Source organism: Medicago sativa, chromosome 2 (assembly GCF_051527215.1).
Source record: "Medicago sativa cultivar Bolivia chromosome 2, Bolivia_mono, whole genome shotgun sequence".
In the NCBI taxonomy this organism is placed as follows: Eukaryota; Viridiplantae; Streptophyta; class Magnoliopsida; order Fabales; family Fabaceae; genus Medicago; species Medicago sativa.
In genome coordinates, this window is record NC_140750.1 from 10,176,692 (window position 1) to 10,190,166 (window position 13,475).

A 13,475-nucleotide genomic window follows, 5' to 3' on the forward strand; every position below is an offset into this window, starting at 1 on the left:
ATTCACTACAAACAAATGGCTTAGTTGCATTTTGGGTTTTCTTGTGCTCACGAAATTACTTCCTTTTTAAAAATCAAATTTGCTGGCCTTATCACAATTTTTGTAATTTTGATCTCAGCCCACTTTTTTGGCTCCAAAAGTGGTGATGTGACAAGTTTCTAAATAATTGTGTTAAACATGCTAAGTGGTGAAAATAAATTATAAAAAGATTAAGTTATGAATCGTAATCTCCAAATCTCATAGACCTAAAACCGTAAGGACTTTCAAATTGAAACTAAGATGGCAAAGGATATAGGACGAAGAAGTGCTTTGAAAATGTTCAAACAAAAGATAAGAAAGTGGATGATTAAGGGACAAGATATGTGTTAGCAACAAAATTACACAATATTGAGCTAATGTACTTTTTTTTCTCTTAGAAATTATTTGTCGGTAATGAAAATTTGGGGTATTTGAATATTATAAGAATCATATTCTAGTTTTTAAGGTCCTCATCAATCAACCCACCCACCCCCTAAAAAAATAAGCTGGTTGAAATCCCCTCGAAGAAAAAAAAAAAGCTGGTTGACATAGATGGTCTAGCAGTTAGAACTTAGAAGCACCAACACTTTTGAACGATGGCATGTTCACTGTAGACACCGACACATACAATTGCATTTATTAATTTATTAGTGTCGATTTCTGCCCGTGTCAATACTTCATAACTAAGAAGGCTTAGGGGGTTGTGATCTTCAAGTTTAAAATTCGATGGAATTCAACTGTCCTTCTAAATATAAGCAAATTTGCTTCCCTTTCCCTATTTTTCAAAACCTCTACTTTTAGGGTCTGTTTGATGCGATGATTTTGGAGGAATAGAGATGGGATGCCTTGAATTCTTGGAATCTGGTAGCTTTGGAGTCTCCTCCTAATGAGCTTCAAAACCTCATGTTTGATGATATTTCTGGAGCGTGCATGCCTAGAAATATGCGATTAGCTCCTTAGTTTTTTGTTTCTTTCTTTTGGGCCTTTGGCCCTCTTTTGTACCAAAAAAAAAAAAAGAGATGGGATGCCTTGTTTTTATTTTTAAAACCAAGTAAACTATAAAATGTTTCTAAAAACGAATGAAGTGTGACTGAATTGATATACAAATTGATCATATATCATAATATTCTTATAAATTATTTAAAATCTCAAAAATGTATTAAAATGTAGACTTAGTCACCAAAACCATTTCAAAATCTCCCTCTAAATAGACCCTTAATGATCTAGGCTGCATTATGAATACTTTTTCTAGTTTAGCTAGCTTAATTTCACTCATTAGCCTCTATTAAATAGGAAATAGGGAAGTATCTGGCTTTTAAACATTGAGTTAAAAGAGATTGAAGTTTAGTAATTTGTATACTTAGTAGAGTGAGCTTTATTGAAATTCTAAATAATCTGAAAAACATAACCAAGAGTCGTTAAACAGAGGTTCTCCCACATTTTTAATACCTGAATTCTTCTTGCTGATCCCTTTTAATACATACAATGTGTTGAAAAATCATATTCTAAAATGCAACAATAAATAGCATTGTTATGAACCGAATAAAATTTCTCAATCTTCCTTCTTATAATCAACAGCAGTGTAAGGAGTGAATGCCTCTTTGACCAAGTTCTTCTTCCTCCAAGTATGCCAACCCAAATCTTCACAAATTTCATCATTATGGTTGATACTAAAAGTTGTGATGCAATTCTTTTTGTAAAACCTTGTAGACTTTTTCATTGTTTCCATGTCCTTCATTGTTTGTAAAAGCATCTTCTCAGCACTTGGAAGCTTAAATTTGTTATCTATTAGTCCAGCTAGCCACATGGAACGTATCTCTGATGTATAAAGATTTGAAACACTCTCAACATAACCCACAAAGGCCATATTTGGAATTGATGGATGGATAGTTCCCCTGTGACCAATACATAATAACTTACTACTCTTTCTCAACTATGTTTAGAAAGGAGCCCTGATTGTCTGCGGTCACTGATTGCAGACAATCAGGCAGTTAGAGAGATGCTGACGGCCAGTCGTGATCGGACGATCACATCTCAAGTTCGGTAATTTAATTTTAAAAAAATCGTTGAGATCATCGGACCATCATGATCTCTTAGACTTCTTGATTGCGTGCAGTCAATGACTGTATGCAATCTAGGTTCGCTTAGTAAGCTAGGGAGATTAAAAAACATGTCAATTGGTTAGAAACAAAATATCTCTTATGATTTAGTACCTCAAGCCCATTCTATCATTTTTGTTTGAAAACTTTGTTTTGAATAAGCCAAAATCCAAAATTGCATCTACCTGTATAGTGGCATGATACCAATAGGGTATTCCAACAAGCTACAAAAAGGCTCTGGCAAAAGTGTTTTGAGCTTCTTTTGGCCATCATAACCAGTTGCAAGTAGAACAACATCAGCATCCATTTTAGTGTTATCATCAAATTCAATACCACCACTCCAAAACCACCACTTTGATGCTCTTTTGAATATTATTTTCCTCTTATCAGCCTCATTGTAAAAACTTTCTGGTAGTACAGCTACTTGACAAGATGCATAATCTTCTTCAAATGAGTGTTCTGGTTTCAATCCATATTTCTCTAATGGAAGTTTCCAAAGCAAGTAAGACTCTATGAACTTTGAAATCACACGCCTCTGTTTGGTGTCATTAATTCAACAAAAAAGAAAATTATATTTTTGCTATTAATTTAATTTATTTTCTATATGTGAAAAACATATGCATTTAACAAATGATCCAATTGATTAAGAGCATATTTGCTTACCATTGGAGATAATAGGAGGCATACAAGGGTTTTAAGTAAACACTGATTTGGTGTTTGGTGGAGGAACTGTGCAGATCTTGTTGAGTAGAACATGAAAAATGGTACTCCCCATATCCGAAAATGGGGAAGTGTCCAATGCACACTCCTTACTATCATGGTGCATGGTTGCCCTTCAGGTCCTTCATAACAAGTTAGAAGCAACGTTGTCACTTGTGTCATTATGATGTTTGAAGTTTTAAAAAATTAGGTTGGTGTACAATGAGGATGTTGTATACAGTTTTGTATTGCAAATGTTTGAACTCACATGCACGAACTTATTTTGGTTTTAAATTTTAAAGAAAAATCATGTTGGCCATGATAATTTTTGAGTGATGATACACATACCACCATAGGTGGCATACCACTCCTACACCCCCTTATGTGGCACATTTTATTAATAAAAATTTTTGGGACATCACTTTCTCTTTCTTTCTTTTCTCTGTCTTCTTTTTCTTTCTTTTCTCACAACCCTCACCATCTTCTTTCAGTTCCTTCTCTGGTACCCCCTCTCCATTCACCTCCCGTCTCTCGCGAACTCTCTCTGGTACCCCTCACTCTCACTGGGCTCTTCAACTTCGGCTACGGCCAGGCTCAAAAGCTCTTGAGTCTCAGTCTCTGGCGCGGTGGAGGCGCGAGGCATCTGCTATCTTACTCTCTCATATCTCAGTCACTTTCAGGTTTGTTTGTTTGTTCTATGTTTTTTCAGTTCACTTCTTTGTTTCCTTTAATTTTGATTCTTTCACTTGAGGAGTTCAATTTGTTCCTTTAATTTTTTTTAAAATTATCATTTGGTTCAATTCAAAGTTGGTATGGAATTATTCTATGTTGCTTGAACCCTAGAAATAAAAAGGGGGAAACTTGAACCCTTTATTTCCTGCGTTGTTTGATTCAATTGGGGGAAGCTTGAACCCTTGATTTCCTATGTTGTTTGATTCAATTCTATTATTTCGTTTGTTGAAAGCAAAATGGCTTAATTCCATGATACCCATGGATAAAAAAATTTACTGTTTCTAATTTAGGTTTAATTTTTCCCTTTTTAATTTGCTAATGTGAGGGTTAATATGAGGAATCAGAATCTTGTGACTCAGTGACTAACATCTCTAATTCTATCTCATGTTTTTCTTGAATTATCAGATGGTTTTTTACTAATATGAAATAGAATAAAGTTGAGATTTTGATAAATTGTTTTAGCCTGTTTCTCTTTAATTCTTATTTTGATTCTAATTATTATACATTGTCTATTACTCTTTGTTTTGTGTTCTTAGACAATGTGCCTTTTTCAATTACTTGCTTGAGCCATTGTTCTTATTCTCCCTTTCTTGTTTTATTTTGTTATTTTTGTGTGAATTGTGCATTTTGTAGGAGTAATAATGCAATGGTTCAACCAGATGAGCAGCCTTGAAAGGAACTTCTTAGTCAATGTTTTCAGCCTCCCAAACCTCTGGTGATGATTCAAAGGAGTGAAAGACAACAGGGGTAAGCTTGTGTGGTTACTTGCAAGATAATAAAAAGCATCTGACTTGTAATCTTTTTAGTCAGCTGTACAGCGATAATTCTAGATATAGATGGTTAGTTTTTGGTGATTTCAATTTGGTTTTGTGTCAAGCTGAAAAAATGGAGGTAATCCTATTGATAGCAGTATTATTAAACAGTTCAGAGACACTATCCATCTGTGTGGCTTTAATGATTTGGGCTACATTGGGGATATTTTCATCACATTAAAGCTAGATTGGACAGATTCTTAGATATCAATCAATGGTTGTATATGTTCCCCAATTTCTCTAATATACAAAGGTATGCCTCTGATCATATACCTTTACTTTTTTTTTAAAATCCGTAACTCTCATTTGGATATAATATTTGCGGCTCCCCCCAATATTTCGGGCAAGATCCGCCATTGTAGAGAACAAACATCATCATCGTATCATCATGTCATTCTCGTTCTTTAAGGTTTCGAGGCCTAAAACGCCGCAGGAAGTTGTCAAGTCTATTAAAGAGAGTCTCATGGCACTCGATACCAAAACCGTTGTTGAAGTTTAAGCTCTTGAGAAGGTAACCCATTTCTGATTTACACGCTAATTACCACCCATTTCTTATAAATTTTCAATTACTCTATCTGGGTCTTCGTTTTTTCTGTTAAAGTTTCTCTTTTTCATCATGGGTATGTCTTAAATTTGTTTATTAGTTTAGTGTGTTTTGTGCTGCAAAAAGATATGATTTTTTAATTGGTGTTGAGTAGTTTTGTTGGAGAAAACAATAATAACTGAATTAGACTTTACGTAGATCATAAATTATTCTAATTTGCTAGTATTAAGCTTTTTGAAGTGTGTTACTTGTTTCATAAATGAAGGAGGTTACTCTGATTTTAAGTCATCAATGCTTTCTGATGGAAATTGGTTGTGTGGTTATATACTTCTATATTTGTATCTGTATAAGAAGGTTCTTTTTGCTTCCAATTGGGTTATGATCTCTGTTAAAAAAAATCCAATTTTGTGAAAATAAAATAGTTGGTAACTGGTAGAGAGTAAAAGAAGATACTTGAGGTTGCAACTTCAATTACAACATTTTGTTATGTCCCTCTCCAGTAATGGCACGTCTGATGGTTGTTGAATATGAACTTGTAGATTTAACACTCTTTCAATTTAATACAGCGTGGACCAAACAAGCACTAAAATTACTCATAAATATATGGAAAATGCTTGTTGGTATGAAGACTAACAAGCTCGACTAGCGACGGATATGTTTTAGCCGACCCTTAGATGAAACACGGCACTTTTATTTTCTCTATCATGTATTGTATTTCAACATTTGTTATGTGTCATCAGTTTGTCGTGGGTATATAAGTCTTGCAATATATGCTTCTGATTGTTATCATTTTGTTGTCCATAGATATGTTCGAGTGATATTATGCCTTTCTTTTACTTGCAGTTGCTCTACATTGGTTACTGGTTATTGATGCTTGTTTTACTTTATTGTAGGCATTAGAGGAAGTTGAAAAGAATTTCGTAACAATGAGAACTATGCTTTCTGGAGATGGAGAATCAGAACCAAATTTAGATCAGGTTTCACAACTTGTGGTGGAAATCTGCAAGGAGGATGTTCTTACTCTTCTAATTCACAAGTTGCCTATACTTGGATGGGAAGTAAGATTCAGATACACTACACTATCATATGCATGCAGTTGACTTAACTGGTTGCTCATCGTGGGTGCATGAATTTTGATACACGCTAGAAAGGATTTAGTCAACTGTTGGACGATATTGTTGAAGTCTGAAAAATTTGGTGAAGGATTGCATTCGTAGTTATTTTTAGTTTGTGAAGGTTCGGGTATCCACATGATGAAAATCATCAAATGTATCAGATGATGAAGATCACCAAGCATCAACCGTGTTCACTCGAATAAAAGACAAGTCAAGAAATCGTGTCAAGAGCGGGGTTCTTGGAACACCGTGGGTGAAGAGTGATACGAGGAAGAATAAAAATAGTGTAGTGGCGTAATCAAAATTTAATGTAAATTTTTTTATGCTCTTTTAAATTTACCAGCACCATGTTAAACCTATATTATTAATGAAACATAATATGTTGTTAGTTACTAACTTTCTTGAACAATACTATAGTATGGTACTCACTAAGCTTGTAATGTATTATTCCTTCTAATCGCACTATGTATGGTTTTATGGTTCTTAAGAAAGATATTGACAGAGTATGAATATGAATATGTTTTGTGTGACCACATATTTTAAGGTGCGTGACCACTATTTTTTCAGAAATTAGAACTTGTCCGTCTTTAGGCGTGATAAACTTGCAGATTGTAAAAGAAGTTATTTATCGTTTGAAAGGCTTTTAATGCAGTGATCAAATGAGATCATGCGTTCGATTCGCCTAAAACGAAATTATTTACATCTGGGAAATATAAACTAGCCAAATATATGGTCTGTATGACCACATTTTTACATATACGTGACCACTATTTTTTCATAAATTGGAACTTGTCCGTCTTTAGGCGTGATAAACTCGCCGATTGTAAAACAAGTTATTTATGGTTGGAAATGCTTTTAGTGCAGTGATCAAATGAGATTATGCGTTCGATTCGCCTAAAACGAAATTATTTACATATGGGAAATATAAACTAGCCAAATATATTGACTGTATGACCACATTTTTACAAATACATGACCACTATTTTTTCATAAATTAGAACTTGTCCGTTTTTAGGTGTGATAAACTCCCCGATTGTAAAATAAGTTATTTATCGTTTGAAAGGCTTTTAATGCAGTGAAAAATGATATTGTTTAGGCGTGATATTGGTCACTTTTTCAGAAATTAGAACTTGTCCGTCTTTAGGCGTGATATCGGTCACTTTTGATATTTTTCATTGATAAATTGCCTTAAAAAGATATTGTTTTCACAACAAAACTGCAGATGTCCAAATTGTTGAAGTGTATAACCATAATTTTACAAATGCATAACCATGGTTTTTTTCCTGTGTTTAAAATTGGTCGTCTATAAGTTTACCAGCCTCATAACAGAAAACTATTGCAATTAAGAGTCCAAAAAACATATAATCTCTATCACTTTTAATATTTCAGTGATAAAATGACTTAAAAATATACTGTTTTCATAGAAAAACCACAGATCACCAAATATTTGAAGCGTGTAACCACAATTTTAATGTGCGTGACCACTATTTTTTTTCAGAAATTAGAACTTTTCAGTCTTTTGGCGTGATAAACTCGCAGATTGTAAAAGAAGTTATTTATGGTTGGAAAGGCTTTTAGTGCAATGATCAAATTAGATTATGTGTTCAATTCGCCTAAAACGGGATTATTTATAGCTGGGAAAGATAAACTAGCCAAATATATGGTCTGTTTGACCACATTTTTTAAGGTGCGTGACCACTATTCTTTCAGAAATTAGAACTTGTCCGTCTTTAGGCGTGATAAACTCGCAGATTATAAAAGAAGTTATATATGGTTGGAAAGGCTTTCAGTGCAGTGATCAAATTAGATTATTTATTCGATTCGCCTAAAACGGGATAATTTATACCTGGGAAAGATAAACTAGCCAAATATATGGTTTGTATGACCATATTTTAACAGGTGCGTGACCACTATTTTTTCATAAATTATGACTTGTCCTTCTTTAGGCGTGATGAACTCGCAGATTGTAAAAGGAACACTCATGACATTTCTTTGTCTGTCTTTACCCACTTTTTATTAAAAGAGTAACTGCAATTTTTTATTGTAGAAATTAACATTCTTGACTTTTTTTATCACCTTATAATTTTACAAGGCACATAAAAGGAACACACTCATGATATTTCTCTGATAAGTTTTGAGTAATTTCAAAAATATGACAGCAACTCGTGAACTAACCAAATTGTTGAAGCATGTACCCACTTTTTATCAAAGGTGTAACTATAATTTTTTTTAGTCTTGAAATTAACATGTTACTTTTTTTTTATCATCTCATAACATTATAAACATAAAAGGGACACACTTGTGGTATTTCTATGATAAGTATTTAAAAATTTCAAAAATATGACAGAAACTCGCAAACTAACCAAATTGTTGAAGCTTGTATCCACTTTTTATCAAAAGAGTAACCTATTTTTTTTTACCAAATATCATTACATACAAAAATAAGTTAAAAACTTATAACAAAATGATAATATCTTCCGGTGGAACTACAACTTAGCATGTCTTGTTATAATTTTACAATAGAACTACAACTCATCAAGTCCTATCACTAATTTACAAATTTCCTACAAAGGGATGAATTTTTCCTTGTGATTGAGTTCACCACGTACTGTATCTGCTATGATGGTATGTCATTAGGTTGACTTGTTGTTGATAAGTATCAATCCTAGAGAATTCAATTAATCCAAGCACTGCATTCAATATCAAAGCTCTCATTTTCACAACTTTCATGGATGTGTTGTTTGTATCAAAATCAAATTGTTAATCAATGGACCAACCTGAAAATGCATCAATGTTAACGTTTCTATATCGAACTTAAGAAAATAACAATAGAAGGTAACCAAACATGTTATTGCAATGAGCATATTTCATTTTTTTTTTGAAAATTATTTGTTCAATGGCTTAATGAGCAACTATATTTGTTCTTGGTCCAACTTTTGCATAATAATCAAATGAACCAATTCAAACACTACAAAGAGACTAATGTAGAGAGGTATCCTCTATAAATGAAAGTCTAATTAATCATAATGAAATATCTTAACACAAAAAGGAACATTGATCGAAGGAAGTAACATACCTTTTTGTTTTGTTTCACTGTTCATGGCTAAATGAACATATTGAAAAGCTTGAATAAGGAATGCCAAGTAAAGAAAACTACATCCAAATAAATTCATCACTGTATAAACTAACAGCGGGACTTAACATACAAAACTAAACAAAAAACATGCAAAAACACCCCCAATGATGCTAAAAAAGCAATGACAACAAATCAAAGAAACCCAAGATAAGATATGTGTAGCCAAAACCAAATGCCCCTGCAACCATAAGTACAAAGTAGTCCAGCTAACTGCACAATTAAGAGCGCTTCAATAATCCCATGAAGTTGAACGAAAGATACATGATCAAATGAAACAACAGAGCAATGAATCCAAAAAAAAATGTTATGTGCAACTATAATGCTTGGCACGCCGAACGAATACAAAACTGAACATAAGACATCTCATATGACCACAAACTCATTAATATAATCACAGGATTGATCACCACAAACATCGCAACTCCCGCACAACCAAACAACTCAACCTACAAGCTTATTCACCATGAATCATTCATAGGCATAATCACTTAAGACATGGTAAATAATTGGAGGAAAACTTGTGAATTTTGATTAAGAAAATAACAATGAGAGATGAATGTTATTCTATGTATAACATGTTTCACACAAACTAGCCAAAGAATGACTTAACTTAACCCACACAAATTATCATCACAATCCCATTTGTAGATCCCATCAAATGCAACCAACAACATAACATCTTAATAGGTAACAACCCAAAAGACAACAATAAGACACTAAAGTAACAGAAGATTTTAACAGATATGTGATCATGAAATTGCAGGGAGTTTAGCAATACTATTTATGGATATGTACAAAGCAGTAAAAAGTCTTCATTTTTTTACTGGATATGTATGAAACAAATTCTTCAACATACTCAAATTTAAATCCTTACATAATACAAGAAAGATGTTTATCATTTTTACTATAAGAATTGGAAACAGAATGAATCACATTCAATAGTTGTTAAAAAATGGTTATGATTTGTAGTCCTGATACCTACAATCACGATGGACCATGTTGCTATAAATCTATAAGAAAGTGTGCATAGTAATCACCATCTATATAAAGTTCCATGTTTACTATTTAATCACTATTAATTCTATAAAGTTCCCTATTTAATCCATATACCAAACTGATAACATTTAGCAGTAATCACTATCTATATAAAGTACCCTATTTACTATATAATCACTGAAAAAGGAAACACAAGATCAAATGTATCTACATTCTATATTCTATACATATCAAGTGTATGTGTCATTTTCACAGTAAATTTTTTTCCATTGTATACTTTGCAGAGTGTGAATTCTTTCAACTGATGTGTATGAAAAATTCAGCAAGCACATAGAAATTGTATCAGTTGATATTTTCACATCACAACAGAATATTTTTTACCTTCATTATGCAATTTAAATCAAAACAAGATGGTATCAATTCATACACATAAACCAAAATCAAAAGAGAAAATAAGAAATCTAAACACACTGCATTCTAATCCATTTCCTGTACAACTATATCATAAACACAAAAACTGCATTCTAATCCATTCTAATCCATTGCAGCAGTTTAAGAGTATGGCTTTGTACAAAAAATCTTAGAAATTATCATATTCACATTTTCAATCCTCAAAATAACTTAATTATTTTCAACATATTCACATATTCAATCCTCAACATACTCACATGAGACTTAGTACAACTCATGTAGACCAGATTAAAACATCATCTAAACCGATTTACACAAATATGAAAACTATTGGCCTAAATGATTCAAAAACAATAACCCATAAAGCATAAAGTGTAAAAAAAATATAAATTCAAGAGAGCAACTTACTGTGAGAGTTGACTGCGAGAAAGGATAGCTGGTGGCCGTCGCCGGAGGGTTGAGGGAGAGATGGAGAGATCCGTCGCCTAAGAATGGGTAGAGAGATGGAGCCGTCGGAGAGAGGGTTGAGATGGAGCCGTCGGAGAGAATTGGAGAGATAGCTAGTGGCCGTCGGTAGCGAAAGGGTAGCGTGAGTGGAGATGGAGCAAAAGGCGGAGAGTAATAATCAAAACGGCAGCGTGAGTGGAGAGAGAGACAAACATAGATCTGAAACTATGATTTTTTTTTTCTCCTTTTTTTTCTTTTCAATTTGCCAAATCTATTTGTTATTTTTAATTATTTTTTATTGCCATGTCATGGTGGTATAAGAGGGTGTACCAAAAGAGTGGTACATGAATCTTTTTCCATAATTTTTAGCTGTCACATTATTGGGAGTGTTTGCTATAATTATGAAGAGAAAATATATAAGGACTAAAATTGCTAAAAAGAGTGATACCAAAATTATACCACTGATATATTTGAATCATTAAAAAGAGAAGGTATTGCCTCATCATAAACATTTGGGCACACCATTGAAGCATACCCACAAAATTACACATGCTTTAATTTTTTTAAAGATACACGTTATTCAATTATTTTTTGTTTGTACATTTTTTCAAATATGTGTGTCTAGATAATATGCTCAAATACTTATGTACGTTTATGATATACCGGTTTAATGATAAAATTTTGACCTTCTAACCCTAAAGGAAGCAGTTCAAATTCATTCAAGAACAATTGCAGTACTAGTATGATCATTAATGTGATTTTAATTAATAATATTTTATCTCTTCCCTAATTTTTTTTTTATAAATATTATGTACATCATAGATTTAAATTATGATTCCATATGCAATTGAGTTGGCAATATAAAAGATTTTAGAAGTCTCATTACGATGTCACGACAATTGCAACTGTAGTTGCATCTGTATATTAAAATAAATAAATTATATCTTAAGAGAGAATTGTTACCTTGGTTTTCGTGTGCACATTCCATGGCAATATCAGTAGCTGATTTTTTGAAACCGATCACCACAACTTTTTTTCCTTTAAGAAGGTCACTAGTAGCTTCGTTGTTAAGTTTACAGTAATCAATGGTATGCAAAACCTTACCCTTGAACACCTCAGGGCCCTTGTTGTGTGGAAATGTTGGCATCAATGGTATATCTCCATATTTTCCAGTGCAAACCACTATAAACTCGAAGTGGTACCTCTGAAAAATCAAGTAGGTAAAGTAAAATAGTAGTTTCCTCTTTAGATAAAAATATTAATTTTCTCAATTAAATGATTAATTTTACCAAAAAATAGTAATAGGCTCTCTCCGCGGAAGGTAAGATCCCCCAAAATGTTTGAATTTCAATTAGTATTACCATGTTTGCTAATACACCCTGTGTTTTTATGGGATTAAATATACACCTCGCCCATTTACTTGTAAATGATTTTTTGGTCAATAATTTCTATATTATATAAATTTGCTTAAATTTTACTTTTAATCCTTTTCTTTTTCATTTTTTTTTTCTTTCTATCTAAGACATCCAATTTTGCTTTCATTAATCTTGAACTTATATGTTTTTAAATTTGAGTTTTTTTATTAACTAACATAGATGGTTAGGTTGAAAAATAATTGAATGGTTACAGATAAATATGTCAGAAAAAAATCCGATCAAAAAGTAACTATTATATTTAATTTTAGAGTTGCCTTTATATAACGATGAATGCGTATATATTTAATTTTAGAGTTGCCTTTATATAACGATGAATGCGTATTATTATTTCCAAAATCTTGATTAATATTAATTATAGATGACGTGTTCGAAGCTAGTTTACGAGTTGAGAGTGAATAAACACCTGAATAACATCCGATTCATTAGTCTGAACATAAAGTTCCCACACCGGACGACCAGGAAGTGGATTTCCATGGTCATTAGGCAAGCGTCCAAAATCAAAACCTTCTTTGTCCGGAACAAACTTGATTTCCACCACCTTGTAGTTAAACTTAACATATTTGAACAAATCAAAATGAACAGCATAAGCACTTAAGTATTCCAAAATCTCAACATAAGAAGGATGTTCAGAACTTTCCCTTTCAGGCCAAGGGAAATCACTGAATTCATAATTACATGTTGGTGATTGAAGCTTAGTACACTTAGAGGAACAATGTCTCCAAACACCACCAATTGAATCAGTGGCTTCAAAAACAATAGGGTTATAGTGTGATAGTTGTTTTGCTATGGCTAAACCACTCACCCCAGCACCTATGATGCCAATTCTAGACACCATAATTGGTAGGTTGTCTTGAGTGGCCATAGAGTTATACAAAAATTGGAAAAAATGTCTTGCAGTGTAGGGAGTGAAAGGGTGTCCTTATTACCATATACAGAACAGAAATTATATCACCATATTTTATCTCATATTCTCATTCTTTTCTATTATTGGAGTGGGTTGTAGGGATGATGCTAGGATATGTTAGGAATC

General features: G+C 32.8%; 1 protein-coding gene and 2 long non-coding RNA genes across 10 annotated transcripts; 1 reads left to right on the forward strand and 2 right to left on the reverse strand.

Annotated features, from left to right (window-relative positions):
* Nucleotides 1-1,384: 1,384 nt before the first annotated feature.
* On the reverse strand, nucleotides 1,385-13,451 carry LOC146944386 (putative flavin-containing monooxygenase 1). The gene is made up of 5 exons (XM_085742776.1): nucleotides 12,849-13,451; nucleotides 11,973-12,213; nucleotides 2,781-2,959; nucleotides 2,303-2,652; nucleotides 1,385-1,913 (listed from the first exon to the last, which is right to left on the reverse strand). The coding sequence occupies exons 1-5, from the start codon at nucleotides 13,305-13,307 to the stop codon at nucleotides 1,571-1,573; spliced, it is 1,572 nt and encodes a 523-aa protein (XP_085598902.1). The 5' UTR covers nucleotides 13,308-13,451; the 3' UTR covers nucleotides 1,385-1,570.
* Nucleotides 3,191-6,510, forward strand: LOC146944387 (uncharacterized). 8 transcript variants are annotated; one of them, XR_015025919.1, is made up of 5 exons: nucleotides 3,194-3,496; nucleotides 4,182-4,387; nucleotides 4,472-4,613; nucleotides 4,709-4,871; nucleotides 5,798-6,510. It is a non-coding gene; the product is annotated as an uncharacterized LOC146944387 (long non-coding RNA). The 8 variants fall into 8 exon arrangements; XR_015025917.1 differs by having other exon boundaries at nucleotides 4,182-4,295; XR_015025921.1 differs by having other exon boundaries at nucleotides 4,182-4,295; nucleotides 4,723-4,871.
* Nucleotides 8,379-10,963, reverse strand: LOC146944388 (uncharacterized). The gene is made up of 2 exons (XR_015025909.1): nucleotides 9,096-10,963; nucleotides 8,379-8,796 (listed from the first exon to the last, which is right to left on the reverse strand). It is a non-coding gene; the product is annotated as an uncharacterized LOC146944388 (long non-coding RNA).
* Nucleotides 13,452-13,475: the final 24 nt, after the last annotated feature.

Bases quoted from the DNA above. Each gene is read 5' to 3' on its own strand.
- LOC146944386 (XM_085742776.1), bottom strand. From the start codon at position 13,307: ATGGCCACTCAAGACAACCTACCAATTATGGTGTCTAGAATTGGCATC. The intron at 2,960-11,972 runs GTAACAATTCTC...CTTGTTATGAAG, and splicing joins ATGTGCACACGAAAACCAAG to GACCTGAAGGGCAACCATGC. The intron at 1,914-2,302 runs GTAGATGCAATT...TATTGGTCACAG, and splicing joins GGTATCATGCCACTATACAG to GGGAACTATCCATCCATCAA.